The 15,562-nt window shown below is 44.5% G+C and overlaps 1 protein-coding gene across 4 annotated transcripts in view; it reads right to left on the reverse strand.

Annotated features, from left to right (window-relative positions):
* The window catches only part of Nr3c2 (nuclear receptor subfamily 3 group C member 2), a 348,267-nt gene that overhangs the window by 15,423 nt on the left and 317,282 nt on the right, over nt 1–15,562 (reverse strand). For all 4 annotated transcript variants that reach the window (XM_029480834.2, XM_029480832.2, XM_029480833.2 and 1 more), the window contains exon 8: nt 11,148–11,305. In XM_029480834.2, coding sequence (XP_029336694.1) covers nt 11,148–11,305 — 158 coding nt within the window. The remainder of the gene's footprint in view (nt 1–11,147; nt 11,306–15,562) is intronic.

Here is a 15,562-nt window from a genome sequence, read left to right on the forward strand (position 1 = left end):
CTGCCCAGGAACAGATTGGCCACTAGGGTGAGACACAAGTGCCTCCCAGCATCTCTCCAAACCCAAGGACATTTCTGTAAGCTCTCTGTGCTGGGCCCATCTATTTGCACTTAAATTTTTATAAGAAGTCATCTCTCTCTGGCCAGTGGCAAACACTAATGACTCCAACCTTGGTGCTGTGATGGGCAAGAGGGCCTCACTTTCCCCTTGCTTTTCTGGTCCTTAAATTTATTTAATTTCCATCCTGTTTAAGTTTCCTCATGTTTCAAGCCTTGTTCTAGCCCATGGCTCCGCCTTCTCGTGAATAAGGCCTATTGTACACGAGAAAAACACAAAGAAAAATGACATAATGGAAAAGAAGAAAGTGGAGCTTAAAGATAAAGGGATAATTAGAGCATTGCTGAACAAAGAGATCTAATGAGAGGCTTGTGCTCGGGACGCATTGGCATGTTACTGTATATAGAAGGATGAACTTTGCCGAATTCTGTTTTCAATATTTCCTAGATCTTTCCTGCAGTTGTATACTACACTGAGCGAACTGAAAATCTCAACCACCTCATGCTTGCATGTTATCAACTTTAACATTAGGTAGGATTTTAGGCAATTAGATCTTTACTTCAGCCTCTTATTAAAGGAGAATCTAAGGCAGTAAGGAGCAGGGCCCATTGGCCAGGGGCAGCTGTCAGCAGACCACTGGAGAACAAGATAGTCTGCTCTATTCACTTAACAGAGGCCAGAGACCCAGGGTCTACGGGCATAGTTTGGCTTAATATGCCTATATTTTAATCCTCCTTTCATGTGTGTGTTTTTAATACTTCCAAAATTTTGGGGAAAAGATCAAGACAGTAATGTCTTGAAAGCACAAAAAGAGCTGCCCTTGAACCCCCAGCACCCATGGAAAAGGCTAAGCATGGCCGTGTTTGTCTCTAATTCCAGTAAGCTACCATGTCTCAAAAAATAAGGCAGAGAAAATTGACATCCAATGCCAACCTCTGATCTCTGTGCCTTCACATACACAGGCACACCCATGTATACACCCATACAAACATGTCTGAACACAACACACATACAAACAATACACATACAAACATCCATTCCCCACACACAAGTGCACACAAGTGGCTCTGATAGCGGTATCCTAACCTCCTCTGCCTATGCTTGTCTCCATCTGCACACTGCACTGCATGGTGCAAATTGTTTGCCACACTCCTCTCCTGAGCAGCATGACCTGGCACAGATGGCAAGACTCTTGGGGCCCAGCGCAGCATGAGACCACAGGCCTCTCACTGCAGGTGTGTACAGAGAATTTCAAGGTAGCAGCTGCCAAGCATTCCACAGAGGGCGGGGCCTTCTGGAGTGGTCTGTGTGCATTGGCTCTGATGATGGTGACTTGACAGAGGGCCAGACTGAAACCTGACCAGCCACAGACAATGGACCTCATGAGGTGGGAAGCTGGGCTTGCTAGTCTAGGTGACATCTTTTTTAGGCACCGTTTTCTACGTCCATGCTTTGTGCACAAACCCATGAAAATGTATCTGACGACCCCAGCACCTTTCATTTCTCTTGAAAAGGATTAAAGAAAAATATTCTGGGTAAATATTACCATTATTTTCTCTTTATAAAGAAAAGAATTAAGACAGGGAGTGATGAAACAGTGGGCTTACTCCTCACATCAGATGACTTTGGGTAGATTTAATAAGACAGGCAGAAAGGCATCACAGAAAACCTGGTGCTGTGTGGTCATTATTATATTGTAACCAGAGAGATCTGGCTTGCATAAGGAGAGGGGATTTATGGACACAGGTGTCAAACAATGAGATACTTTCCCCAGATCTCTCTTAGCCAGATTTCCGTTTAGGTTGAGAGGGGTTGGGTGACTGCTGATGTCAGATCTACGGTCAGGCCCTCTTTGGGTCCTGCCTCCCAGGTTTAGGCTCTGTCCAGAAAGCTGATGCACAAGTGTTAGACTCAGGTGGGAATAGAACATTCTTTTGTCCTAAACAAGGTGTGACACAGTGTTTCCCAATGCCTACAGGATGCTCCCAAAACCTGTGCACGTGGAGGCAGGAGAATTATGAGTTCAGGGTTAGTCTAGGAGATAAAAGACTGGGTTTTAATATAAACAAAGGAAAATGTCCTGTGTACTGAGAGTGAGGCAGGAGAGTGGGCAACTTAAAAACCACCCCCTTTAATAAACTGGATTTAGAAAAAACTTGAACTTTTTCCAGCTAAGGAATACACACAGAAAGCTACAGCTATGTTAAAATGCAGGCGAGAAGGACAATTTTGATATGCAAACAAAACAAAATATGGAATTGAGAAAATATTTGTTAACTACATATCAGATGCAGGACTACGTAGATTTTCTACAAGTCAACAATATCCTAAACAAACCACAACAAAAACTGCTGAAAGAGGGGGCCTCTAGAAACCAAGAACAGTCAGTCATGCTGAGAAAGTGACAGGTGAGGTCAGGTCTGGGATTGTGTCACATGACACAAGATCAGCTCTGGTTGCTGCAGTTGCCTCTGGTGCAAAGTGGTGTCATTCATGCACACAACCATACACACATGCACACATATACGATATGGAGCCTTTACTGATGCACATCCACATGGCAGTCAAGGTATAGCACGAGTCGTATATTTGGGAGTCATTTGCAAGAGAGTTGTTTTCTAAGCCACTGTGACTTCTTAGCCACCAAACATAATTTATGTGTGTCGTAGAACACATTCAAAATGCCCAATTATAAACATCCCATCAGATGCCAGAAGGACACATTCTGTTTGTATTTAGTAAGGCAATTGTCTTGCTGTCCTCAGTGACACTTCGGACTTGTTTCAGAGTTAACTCTTATCCCCATTTGCTCTGTGGCTCTTGATACCGTCACTGTGTAAAACTCAGGGGAGGGAAATAAGTTGATTCAAACTGCTCTCCACAGCCCCTCATGGTAGCCATAGCTACTGGTCATTTTTTCTTAAAACTGTGCTAGCTGTACTTCTTAGCCTCCGCCCCCATGGCCATCACCTGCACAGTACGCACACACTCCGCCTCATCTCACTCTTTGTTGGCTATTTCTCAGTGGTACTTCTCTTTGTTCCCTCCTTCCTTTAGTCTTTTAGCTACTATTTGTTCAGTGGGTTCAGCTCCACGCTCTCTTCCTGTTGTTTACCCACCTGCATCGGGGACCACTTTGTGGTACCACCTCTCAAGTCTATATCAGCAGCTTGCCTTTATCCACTCAGGGGACATTTCTTCTGGAAGTTTCTCACAGCTCAAATCTAAAACAAACTGGTTGCCTTTCCTTGAGAATCTATCCCTTGCCACTCTACTGCACTAAACGCCCTGTGTTACCAAGCAGCTGCTTCCTTTCCTATCAGACCTCTCTCGCCTTGCCCGACTGGTCCCTTAGCCTCACATCCTTTGTAGCCATCTGTGTCACCACCTGGACATGTCATGGTCTGGAACCCTTGCTCCCAGCCCACCCTCTCTCACCTGTACCTCAGCTTCTGCTTCCCAATGGCACTAGTCCCCATCTCACCCCCTTAAGTATTTGTAGAAAAGTTCTCCCTGGTCTAGCTCTGTGGCCAGTAGCCTCATACCGCACACTACTTGTGTATTTAAAGAATATTGTGTATTCAGTGCTAGTGGCACCGAATGACTTCATTTTAAACTTCACTTAATTTTCATAAGTTTAAATGTCAACTGCCACACATGGCAAAGGTGACTGTTGACAGAGCAGCTGCTCTCCGCCTGGCTCATCATTTCTCTCTGCCTCCTTCCAGTGGTGCTCAGATATATAAAGAAGGGAGACACAGTCAAAGCCACCAGCTGATGTGACCTGTAGAGCACTGGTGAAGGAACACCCCATCAGGGCACCCTACAAAACTCACCAAGGATTTGCTCCTTCAGCGACCAACATCTGACATCACCAATCCTTAGACCACAGGCTGTTTACAGGACACTCAGTCATCTCCTCCATATTTAGCTATCATACATTCTGACTCACTGGGACCATTTAAGTAGTGTGTGTGCATGTGCGTGTGTGTGTGTGTGTGTGTGTGTGTGTGTGTGTGTGTGTCAGAGGCCAGAGAGAGCACTGGATTCTCTTGAGCTGGAGTTACAGTCAATGTGATCTGCCTAATTTGGGAGCTGGAAACTGAACTCAGATCTTCTAAAACAGCAAGCTTTGTTAATCCCTGAGCCATCTCTCTGGCCCCTATTTATTGTATTATTTATTTTTTTGGAAAACATCTTGAGGCAGGTCACTATGTAGCCCATGATGGCCTCAACGTGTCCCATACCTCAGGCTGGTCTGGAACGTATGATCTTCCCACCTCAGACTGCTAGGACTGGGGCCATAGGCCTGCGCCACCATATCTGGCACTAAATATACTTGATTCTTTTTTTTTTCAATCATACCTACATATCTCAGAAGGTAACAATCACCATCAGTACAGCCCACCCATGGAAGTCTTGGACCACACTACACACTTAAAATCAGAAACTTATAAATGCAAATGCCAACCCCTATCTACCAGGGAAATGCAAAAGGGGCCAGTATAAATGACTGGGCATTATTCTTTGGCCGCACCACCTAGCCAGACAGCAGTACCATTTCTAGCCTTGGTGTGGGATCTTCACTGGTAAGGTGGTCCTGAGCGTACTCTCTGGCCTGCTTGTTCCCTGATTCCTGGGGAGATAAGGTCTTGCTTGTTCAGCTGACTGCTATAAACAACTTTATTTAGCTTCTTTCTTAGTCATAGTCTCCCCAAAGAAGGTATCAGGCTGACGCTGCTAACAATTACACGAAACACTTGCACGGCTTTGGGGCTTGCTCCCTCACAGCTGCCTGTGTTGCTGGCAACCTGGGTGCTTTAATCGTGGAATCAAATCATCCCAGTGTCAGTAGGGCAACAGGAAAAGAGAAAAAGAAATGTTTACTCAGTTACTCCGCATGCCATTCATTACTCAAAATCCTTTGAGAGTATGGTAGCGTGTCCATTTTAGGAGTGATGACGTTGATCCCAAAGCATGAAAGAGACATGTGCATGTGAACGGCTTACTGATGGAGGCCGCAGGCCATGTTTGGTCCATCCCTGGTACTCACGTTTCTGTTAGCAGGCTCCCATTTGGGCCTCACAACTTTTTCTGGTGGGAAACTGACCAGAAGAATTACGACACACTCAAAGTGAGGGTGAGCATGCGCAGTCGCTGTGGGCAGAGTCACACTCCTGGCATGCACACCTTGGCATGTGGTAAAATATGCTTAAAGTGAGTTTTTCTCCATCTCAAAACCACCAATGGAATCACAGAGGAAATGGCCAGCACTGCAGCCTGCATGCAGTGACATTTATAATGGGAATCTGAAGATCTGTTAGTGACCATTGACACTGGGCCATGGAAACATAACGACCTCATGGTGGTGCCTCTCAGTATATTGCTGGGTTTCCACCCTCAGAGCCAGCCTTGAGGGAAAGAAACCAGGCTCCCAGATTGGCTAGACAAAAACCACCTCTGCATTCACCAGGACAGCACAGACACCAATCACTCAGTAAGAACATGCTTAGTGCCTTCGCATCAGTCACAGGAACATGCCTGCCCAGCTAAAAAGCAGTCCCATCTAGGTGTGATGGTCATACACACAAGCATTTGCCTAGGAAACTGTGAGGCAGTACAAAGCTTAGATGTAGCTCTCCTTCCTATGGGGTGTTTTAATGAACAACCAGATAGACAGCCTTCAGTGTGTGTCACTGTGCCTTGTGAAACTGATGGGTTCCAGAGGATGATGGGGGAAGGTCCAAAGGAGCCTGGGGAGCAACATGGCTGTTCCCAGGTTTCCCCAGTCAGCCCATCCTGCAATGGGTGCTGTCACCAGCCTGGACTCATCATGACAGCCGTGTCAGGGACACCTACAGTGATCCTAGGAGGTTCCAGCTGCCACCTGCTGCCCAGAAACTTTAGACAAAGTTTCTGCCAAGCACAGTTGGCTCCAACATCTTCTCTATGAGACTGATATCAATTTGGAAGGGTTGCTGATGAGGCTGTGCCTACCCTGACCTCCAGGTGTCACCGGGTTCCCCTTGCACACAGCCATGCCCTTTCAGACAGAAAACTTTCTTCTAGCAGGTATGTGAGCTCCCCAAGGATGGGGGTCTTGCTCACTCTTGCCCCTTGGGTCCTGGTACACAGCAGCTGAATCTCGTCAACAGGGGAATAACTACGTGAGCACGCATGCAAGAGCCTGCCAGTCCCTACAGTGGGTATGATATGCTTCAGCACCCGACACTGTCTGCCTCTACAGATGCTAAGCTGATTAGGTTAGTTCCCCTGGTACTGTTATTACTAGGTGTGGTCACATTTTTGTGACGTTTGTGTACCAAAATAAAACTGTAGCTCTTACAATACTTAATAGAAAAGGGCAATTTTGCCTCAAGAGATAGTGTTCACAATCTTTTGTATTTTCTAAATACCACAGACCATACCACAGCCGCTCCTTAACTTCTGAGAATGCATAGAAATGAACAATAAATTCATTAGACACATACTTCTTATATCACAGGAGATGTCTTACCTTTCTTAGTAATAATTTAAAAATGAATGTCCATTTTCTCTAACAGAATAAAAACCTACCTAGTTTTTACATCCCATACCCAAACATCAGCAATGCAGAACACACCCTACTTCCTGGGGTCTTCCCACAGCTGTGCTCCTTGAAACATCGTTTTGGGGAAAGATTGATGTTCAGAGGGGTTCTGAGTCATAAAAGCTGTTGGCCAAGCACTCAACTGTCAGTGTGTGTTTTGGAGAATGTTCTTTTCTCCCACCTTGGCACAGTTCTGCCCACACATATGTGTACCATGTGGAAGAAATCCATGTGTCCCGGGAACTGTGGATATGTGTCCTAGGAACTGTGGAGATGTGGTTCGGGAGCTGTGGGCATGTGTGTGTGTCTGTCCTGGGAGCTGTGGACATGTGTGTGTGTGTGTGTGTGTGTGTCCTGGGAGCTGTGGGCATGTGTGTGTGTCCTGGGAGCTGTGGGCATGTGTGTGTGTCCTGTGAGCTGTGGGCATGTGTGTGTGTCCTGGGAGCTGTGGGCATGTGAGTGTGTCCTGGGAGCTGTGGGCATGTGTGTGTCCTGGGAGCTGTGGGCATGTGAGTGTGTCCTGGGAGCTGTGGGCATGTGTGTGTGTCCTGGGAGCTGTGGGCATGTGTGTGTCCTGGGAGCTGTGGACATGTGTCCTGGGAGCCAGCAAACAATGTGAGCTTTGGAAGCACAATTTCCATGTATATGTAATCAATTCTTACTTGTTTGAGAATCAAGAAAAATGTTCTCTTTTCCACTAAGTGACCAGAACTAGGCTGGAAGGACAGAGCCAGTATGTGGTGTAGCAATTAGTTCCTTTGAGGAAAACACCACAATGTTGATTCAAGGATTTACTCAAATGAAAACACCGTGGGTATTTCCCAGGCCTAATAAACATGAAGGCTAGAAAAGGTCCTCTAGAATTCCCATGCACTTCCCAGGGTTCCCCTGGAATTCCCATGCACTTCCCAGGGTTCATGTTCAGGGAAAACCAAACTGAAACATAAAAATGTGTTTCTATAACAGCAGATACAAGGAAGGACAGGGTTGTGGAAGGAAGACAAGATCGGTCTGTGGCCTTGGCTGATCTGAGGGCTTCCAGATAGAGCACCAAAAACATGAGTGGTAAAGCCAGCAACAGCCCCTGAATTCCTCTGCTGGACATGCCACCCAATGGCATCCCTGTGGCAGGGTCCCGCTGCCAGGAAGAGGTGCAGAGGCTTTCTGAGGTAGGGCCTAGTGGGACGTCTGTAGCTCTCTGGAGGTATGTATGCATTCAAAGCCTATTGATCATGGGAGCCAAGTCTCTTTCTTTCTGGGGCTCCCTAAAATCTCAGAGGTTTTTACTTGGCTACAACTCCCTGCCATGATGTGCTGCCACAGTACTGGCTGAAGCAGCAAGCCAATCAGTCAAGGATGGGGTGTCCCTGAAATGGCAAGCAAAATAACTGCTTTCTTTTTACAAGTTGATGATCTCAAACATCTGCCATAGTAACAGAAGCCAGAGTACTTGCTACACTTAAAAAAAACCTTCTCAGCTGGGAAGATGACTGGAGGGTAAAAGAGCTTGTTGTGCAAATGTGAGGACCTGAGCTTGGACCCCTGGAGCCATAGAAACACTGGGTACATGGTGTGAGCTAGAGTTTGTAATCCCAGAGTTCCTCCAGGGAGATGAGAGGCAGAGACTTCCATCTCTGAAAGCTCTGCGGCTACTCACCTAGTATGGCATGGTAGAGAATAAAAGCTCCTGTCTCCAGCAAGGCAGTAGGTGAAGGCCCACCCGGAGGGTGTCCTCTGACTGCACACACTCACAGTCAGTGCACACGCTGCACAGCAAGTGCACACACTCGCTGCACAGCATAAGCAAATGCACACACTGCAAAGCAAGTGTATATTCACAGAAAACTTTTTCAAAAGTCATTTTCCCCAAGAGAATGTAATGAAGAGCCACAGACCAAAAAAATTAAAATAATAATAATAATAATGTGTGTAGCTACTCTATTTAAAGGCTTTTAAAAACATAACAGTTAATAAGTAATACAACTTAAAGAAAAATGGGGGAAAAGATGAGAATGGATACCACATCGAACAAGTGTACAAAAAGATGTCTAACCCCATCAATCATTGGGAAAATGCAAACTGAAAAGCATAGTGACTCCCAGCATGCAGCAAAGAAAAACACTCAAACTAAAATAACTAGCCATGCCAAGTGCCGTTAGCTAGGGTGTGGGGCATTCTGCACTCTCAGGTGCATCACATGGGGATGTAAAACGCTAATGATTTTGGAAGATGTTCTGGCGTTTCTTATAAAAACAAAAATAAATGTGCAGTGTCCACCAGGTATTCCACTGCCTGGTATTGCCCCAAGAAAACAGAAAGCATCTGTCTTTCCACAAAGACTGGGGCAGGGTTGTTTGGATTTACAGGAATTACTCCAAAGTAGGAACATGTCAAGTGTCCACCAACAGGTGGATTCCATGAATGAATCACTGCCTGTTCACTCAGTGGTGTATCATGCAGAGACCCTGACAAAACAGCACTCCGGAGCTTCTGAACGCATGAACAGCATGGGTGGGTCTCAGCAGCCATGTCTAGTGAAGGAGGCTCACGACAATGTCTCTACACGACACACTTCCATGTGACGCTGGAATACTCAAGCCTGCCAACAGGAAGCCAAAGAGAACACCTAGCCAGGAGAGAGCAGAAGATCACCTCAGGCTGTGGGAAAGCATCCATAGCTGGATATGGTACTAGCTTGGTTGCTGTGCTAGTGCCCTGGATGTATGGCTGTTTCAAGACTTAAACTATGTATTTTAATGTGCTCAGCTTATTGTGCATCAACTATATCTAAATAATAGAACACCGTGACACTAAATTATGTCGAATCAGCCTGGATGACACAGGAAGTCCCCAGATACAGTAGACAACAGAGGCGATACATTGGACACCCTGCTCTATCTGTCTCTTACTTATTCCCTTAAAGCAGAGTCTCTCATGAACCTAGAGCTGGGCTGGCAGTTAATACGCTCCAACAAGCTTCCTGCCTATGAGGATAGCCATACCCGCTATTAGGTGGGCACTGGGGATGTGAACTCAGTTCTTCATGCTTGCTTAGAAAACACTCTTACTTATTGACCCACGTCTCCAGGTCCACCTACTAAATTTGATAGTGCTCTTTGCCTTTGCACAATGAACAGAATTCACTGAGAATGAACTATAAGATTGAACAGTTATCTCTAATAAGAAGGGATTTCAATGAGATCAGTGGGGAAGATACAGCTAACCTCTTGCAGATAATAAGCTGAAATAACACTGAACACGGGAGAGTTGTTCTAACCCCAATGTGTTGTTTTTCAGGGTAAGGCATGGGCCTTGCCAACCATCACCTTACATTTCTAAGATGTTTCCAATCACACTATAATGCCACATCTACTCATCTCTGAGCTCACCTGAAGAGGAGCTTGCCTTTTGTTATTGGGAAAGTTCAGAGAAAGCAGCAATCCCCATACTAGAAAATGATCTGAGTTCCTGGGCCAACAGCCCAGAGGAAAGAACACTGCAGGGCCAGAAACTGACTTCTGCTTCTACAGGACTATTGCTATAATCTTGGCCGCTGACTCTGTCAACATTTTCCTTCTCAGAGTAGAGAAATCTATCATTCAAACCCTACAAGCCAAACCTGGACAATGAATTCTCCAAACGAAAGTGTGGAAAATGTCTCAAATATGAAGAATCCATTGAGCAGGGCTGTCTAGAGCATTCTTTGAGCAAGAGCTGGAAATGCTGCCGGAAAAGCGACACAAGGAACGGAGAGCTGCCTGCTTAGTATTCTGTAAAAGCTGCTAACCAACACTTCAGCTAGATCTTTGATTGATGAAACTAGAAACAAGCCCAGAATCTACTTTCTGTATTTACCCAGAACATGAGAGATGCCTCCTATGAAGACTAATGAATATAGGATTCAACGTTTGGCAAAGACTGAGATGATCCAAGCTGGCTCTGGACCACTAATAATGTTTTTGAAAGATTGGGTTGTTAGATTAATAGTTGTGGAAGATGGACACTATTTATGCAATGTTAAAGCAAACATTTTTATGAACCAAACATTTCCTAAATTGCAAACAAAAATGTGAAACTCTATCTGACACCTGTAGCAAATCTGAGAGCCTTCCCTGGTCCAGGGCACAGAGCCATCCCCTCTCTGTACACAGGCTCTCTCCCAAGGCTAGACAAAGAAAGGGCACTGTAACTGGTTTTTAACCCTTGCCGTCTCCCTCTGCATGGATGCTTCCATTCTTTCCACACCCATGGGAAGCCAGTTGTCCAGCTTTGTTGTGTCAAGTCTTGTGTGTGTGTTTGTGTGTGTGCGCGAGTGCACACATGTGCATGTGCACGTGCATGTGTGTGCATGTGGAAGTGTGTATATGCTTATGTATGTGTTTGTGTGTGTGTGTGCACATGCCTGTGGGCATGTACATGTGGGTGCTTGTTGTATATGTGTGAACACATACATATGTAGTCACTGCACGCTGACTTCGTGGAGATCAAGGGCTCTACTTACATCATGCATGGAGTCTAGAAGCTTTGTCAGTTGGTAGAACCTCTGCCAACTCTGTCCAGAACTGTTGGGACACTTGGTGACCATTTTCCTCAGTTCTTTGATGTAATTTGTCCTCATCTCCTCAAACGCAGCCTGGCTCTTGAGGCCATCTTTTGGAACTGTGTTAAGGAAGACAAACATAAATCCATATGTGAAGAACACAGCTTTATCATCTTTGCAGTTCCATAGCCTCAAATATTTTAAACTCACATACTGATTATGAGGCTGGACTACGTCTTAGTTAATTGTAATTATGAATAGATATGGTAAACATTCTCTCTCTCTCTCTCTCTCTCTCTCTCTCTCTCTCTCACACACACACACACACACACACATGCACAGAGAATGGTAACTACTAGACATGAGTTATTACTTCACATATGTTAGCTCCTTTTGTTCTGGCACCAATATTATTGCATATCTCTCTATTATCCTTTATAGGTGAGGAAACTGGAGTGTAAGTAGATTCATTACTATGGAGTGTAAAATAAACCCACTTTCAGCATCTACCTTCTAGACACCATATTCCACATGGCACATGGACCGTCCTCAGAGTGTCTTCTGAATCCTAGCTTACCTTAGCTCAGGGGCAGGAGAATACCTTTCAGTATAACGAGACAATCTAAGCTGAGGATGGTCATGGATGGCAGCATTTTCAAATTCAGGTTTAATTGCTGACACCATGGGGAATTGGCCACGTACCACGTACCAATGCTGAATACATAGTTTCTATGACTGCCCAGGATCCCCTGACTATGCAGGCATCACATAGAAGCATGTATTGGTCTGCCCGTATGCAGGGCCAGCATCAACAGTCTGGGCTCCAATGAGAGCTAATGTTCACTTCTAACTTTGATGAAGTAAAAAATGAAAGATCATATTTCTTGTTTGTTTATTTGTTTGTTTTGTTTCATTTTTAAGTGGGTAGGTTTTATATTGAAACAAAATGTTCACTTACAAAGACTATTTAAGGAGCTGAGTATGTAGCTCAGTGGCTTGTCTAATGTGCACAACACCCTGGGTTCCCTAGCCAGACCGCACCCCACAGGGAAAACTTTGGGGTTCACAGCATTGTGTGGACATGGCTCCCATGCCCAACTCCATGCTCTGTTGACAGGAGCCACCTGGCAGGACAGATTACAGAGGGTGAAAAGAGAGTCATCAGTGGCATTGCCATTAAAGATACCTCTTTGAAATTCAGCTTCCTGCTTGTTTTCCAGTGTGGTGGATAAGTGGCAATACATAGACTTTAAAACTATGAACAGTACCATTACCTAGAACTGAGGTTTTCAGAGTAAAGACCTCATGAAGATACGTCCTGTGATATTAACACTGTGAGCTTCTAATATAAGAACTCTTATGCTCTTATTGCTTTGTTAAAGCTCCCCTATTTTGTAGATGGCATAAATGGTGATGCCTTGGATCATTAGCACTTTAAAGTAATTACAAAAGAGTTCTTTGTGTAGCTTGTTTAGCCCCAGGAAGCCAGGTATACCACTGTCTTCAAATTAATCTTGTTTCCACAAATAAGGAGGTGAATGAATCATGTGACAAATCAGCCTCCATCATGATGCTCCATCACCTATGAGTGAAACTACTAAGGCTGTTAATGTATCGGTCCCTTACATCTGTTTCTATAGGAAAGCAAATCCCAAGGCTTGCTAAATCACAGGTATGACTTTAAATGTCTGACTTTAATGTTAAAAGTTAAATGGCACCATTATATGAGAAACTGTTTTTTTTTAAAGGTTTATTTATTTTATGTCTGAATGTTATTCCCTGCACGTATGTATGCATGTCTATTTGTGCCTGGTGCCCACAGAGGTCAAAAGAAGGCATGAGATCCCCAGAATCAGAGTTTCCAATGGTTGTGATCCACTACATGGATGCTGGGAGCTAAATCTGAGTCTTCTGAATGAACACTTGCTCTTAATTGCTCAGCCATTTTTTAAAGAATGGTAGTTTTTGGAAACGTAATTGAGGAAAATACGTAATAAAAATATTTTAAAAAATCTTCTGCCTTAATATAAATTTTATTTTTGTTTTTAGATGGTCAACATGCCCTTACTTTTTAATCTCAACTTGAGCTGTACAAAGAATTTTGGTCTCTTTGGGAACTGGTTAGAGTGTAGAAGTGGGGATTGCTTGTACACCAACTTGAGACTAATTTAATAAAAGGGCACACATTATAAACAAATAAAGTAAACGTTTTTCCACTGGAAAAATATATTTTCTTCTTAAAAGTTTTAAAAAACTAAAGAAAGATGGTAATAACTGGTAAGTTACCAGTGACCCTAAATCCACGAACTACCAGCATTTTAACTTGAATCTTTCAGACGAAGCTGAAAGCTTGCCAAGACCCAGCAATGCTTCCCATACCAAAGCCATTCAACCCAAGTCTTTTTCAACGAATACTTATGTGATGGTGCTCTCTGTACACGAAAAATATCATCTCCCACCCAAGGACAGTGTGCTGCTCAGTGTGGTGATACTATTTGCGTATATCAACTAGATTAACCAAAGGTCACCATATTTCTGGTGCATTCTGGTAGCTGCATTGTCAAAGAATCAAGGTCATATCATCTCATGTTGAAATACTAACACTTACATTTTCTTGCTATAAATAAATATACTGAGGTATATCATAATATTAACACTTACATTCTCTAGCTGTAAATATATATTGAGGTATAGCATCTCAATTTCTCAGCCAACTTTTTTTTTTTTAGAAGATGAAACAAATCAACAACTAAAGGGAACTTAAGCAAATCCTTGAATTTTGGATGTCTGCCCAGAATTTCTGAATTTACTTATTAAGTGCAGCAGGCCTGTTGGAACAGTTCCAGAGCCTACATGTTGGAGAGGAGCAGAGAGTCGTAAGGTTGAAGCGAGTCTGCTCTCCTCTCTAAGCAAAGGATGTAAGATTCTTGTACTATCGTTGCTAAGTCGTCAGAGGCTGGACATCCATTATGAAACGTAACACGCCTAGGAGCTGGCTTCATGAAGTCCATCCGGGAGGAGCAACTCGAGCTGCCCAAAGCCCGCAACTTCTGTGATGCCACACTCCTCGGGCACTCCTGCCTTTTAATTTTGCTTTTTCAGAATTGAAAGTACTAAGTCAGAAGCTAATACATTCATGCAGGTAGTTTAAAAATGACATCAGAGGCTGTTAGAGGCTGAAGGGGTAAATGGATATAAACAGAATAAGGCCCGAGCTAAGCCTAAGTAGTCAAATTTGCAGAGTTAGAGATGGACATTAGCAAAACCATTTCCCTTAAAGTCTGCCTTCCATCTGATGGTTTAAGGGAATATTTTTCCTAAACAAGAATAGCATGTAGCATGGTTTCCCCGTGGAATAAAGTCATGTCTACTAAATTGAAGGATAATGCTTTACAGAGTTACATTGTGGGGCGGACAAATTAGGATTGTGAGGAAGGGCTGGCTTCTTCCCACTCATCCTGCGCAAGAGATGGGCTGGGTGCAATGACCAAGGAATGGCTGGTCTGTGGTAACCTGGGAGGCCTGCACCCTGCCCTGGTTATCAGATTCACTGAAAATAAAGCAAGAGGCTAAGAGTACCTTCCAAAATAAACACAGCTGCAGAGTGGCCCCTCCTGCTAGGTTTGCCCCATGCTCGGGAGCCCACTATCCTGCCCCATCCTCACCAGCCTCCTGCTTCCTGTCATGTACCTCAGCAGCAGCCAGTGAGTGGCTCTCCAGGAAAGCAGGCAGGCATTGCCTTTGGAGAAGCTGAAGCCCTGAGTCCCAGGCTTCTGCTAATGCCTAGGACTCAAGCAAAACTGACAAATACAATGTTCCTTTGGTCTGCTTTCAAATGGGTCTCTTACACTCAAAGTGGGTGCTTGGGTGTTAAATTAGACAACGCATGGAAGACACGCTAAACTGTGAGGCTCTGCATTCATGAGGCCACACTGTCATCCACAGATCTCTACTCTGGTCTCCTGGTTCAGGCTAGCTTCTCAGAACTAGCTGGGAACTTCACCTCTGTGTGTCTGCTCTACTCTGAGCTACCCAGTTCTCCTAGCTGCTGTCCTTAGGATGATGCTCTCTCATCCACAGTCCTTTAGGAAGCCCAAGTGAGGCTGGGTGTGGACCACACCCCTTCCTCTTCATAAGCATCATCCTATTCTCTTTCCTCTCTGCTACTCATCACGACCCCTTGCTGTCTCTTGATATCCAGAACCTCTCAGTGTCCTCAGAGACTGATACACTCACCTCAGCGTTTGCTTCCCTATAACTGTCCCACGCCATCATCCCGGGTCTCCTCTTTATCCCTGGTGAGCTTCTTCAGATTCTTTCTTCTCTATTTGAAAGCTCTCACATGGCTGTTTGAGAACCAAGCACCCAATACTTTT

The sequence above is a fragment of the Mus caroli genome, unplaced genomic scaffold (genome assembly GCF_978045245.1).
Source record: "Mus caroli unplaced genomic scaffold, Mus_caroli_1 scaffold_10, whole genome shotgun sequence".
Classification (NCBI taxonomy): Eukaryota; Metazoa; Chordata; class Mammalia; order Rodentia; family Muridae; genus Mus; species Mus caroli.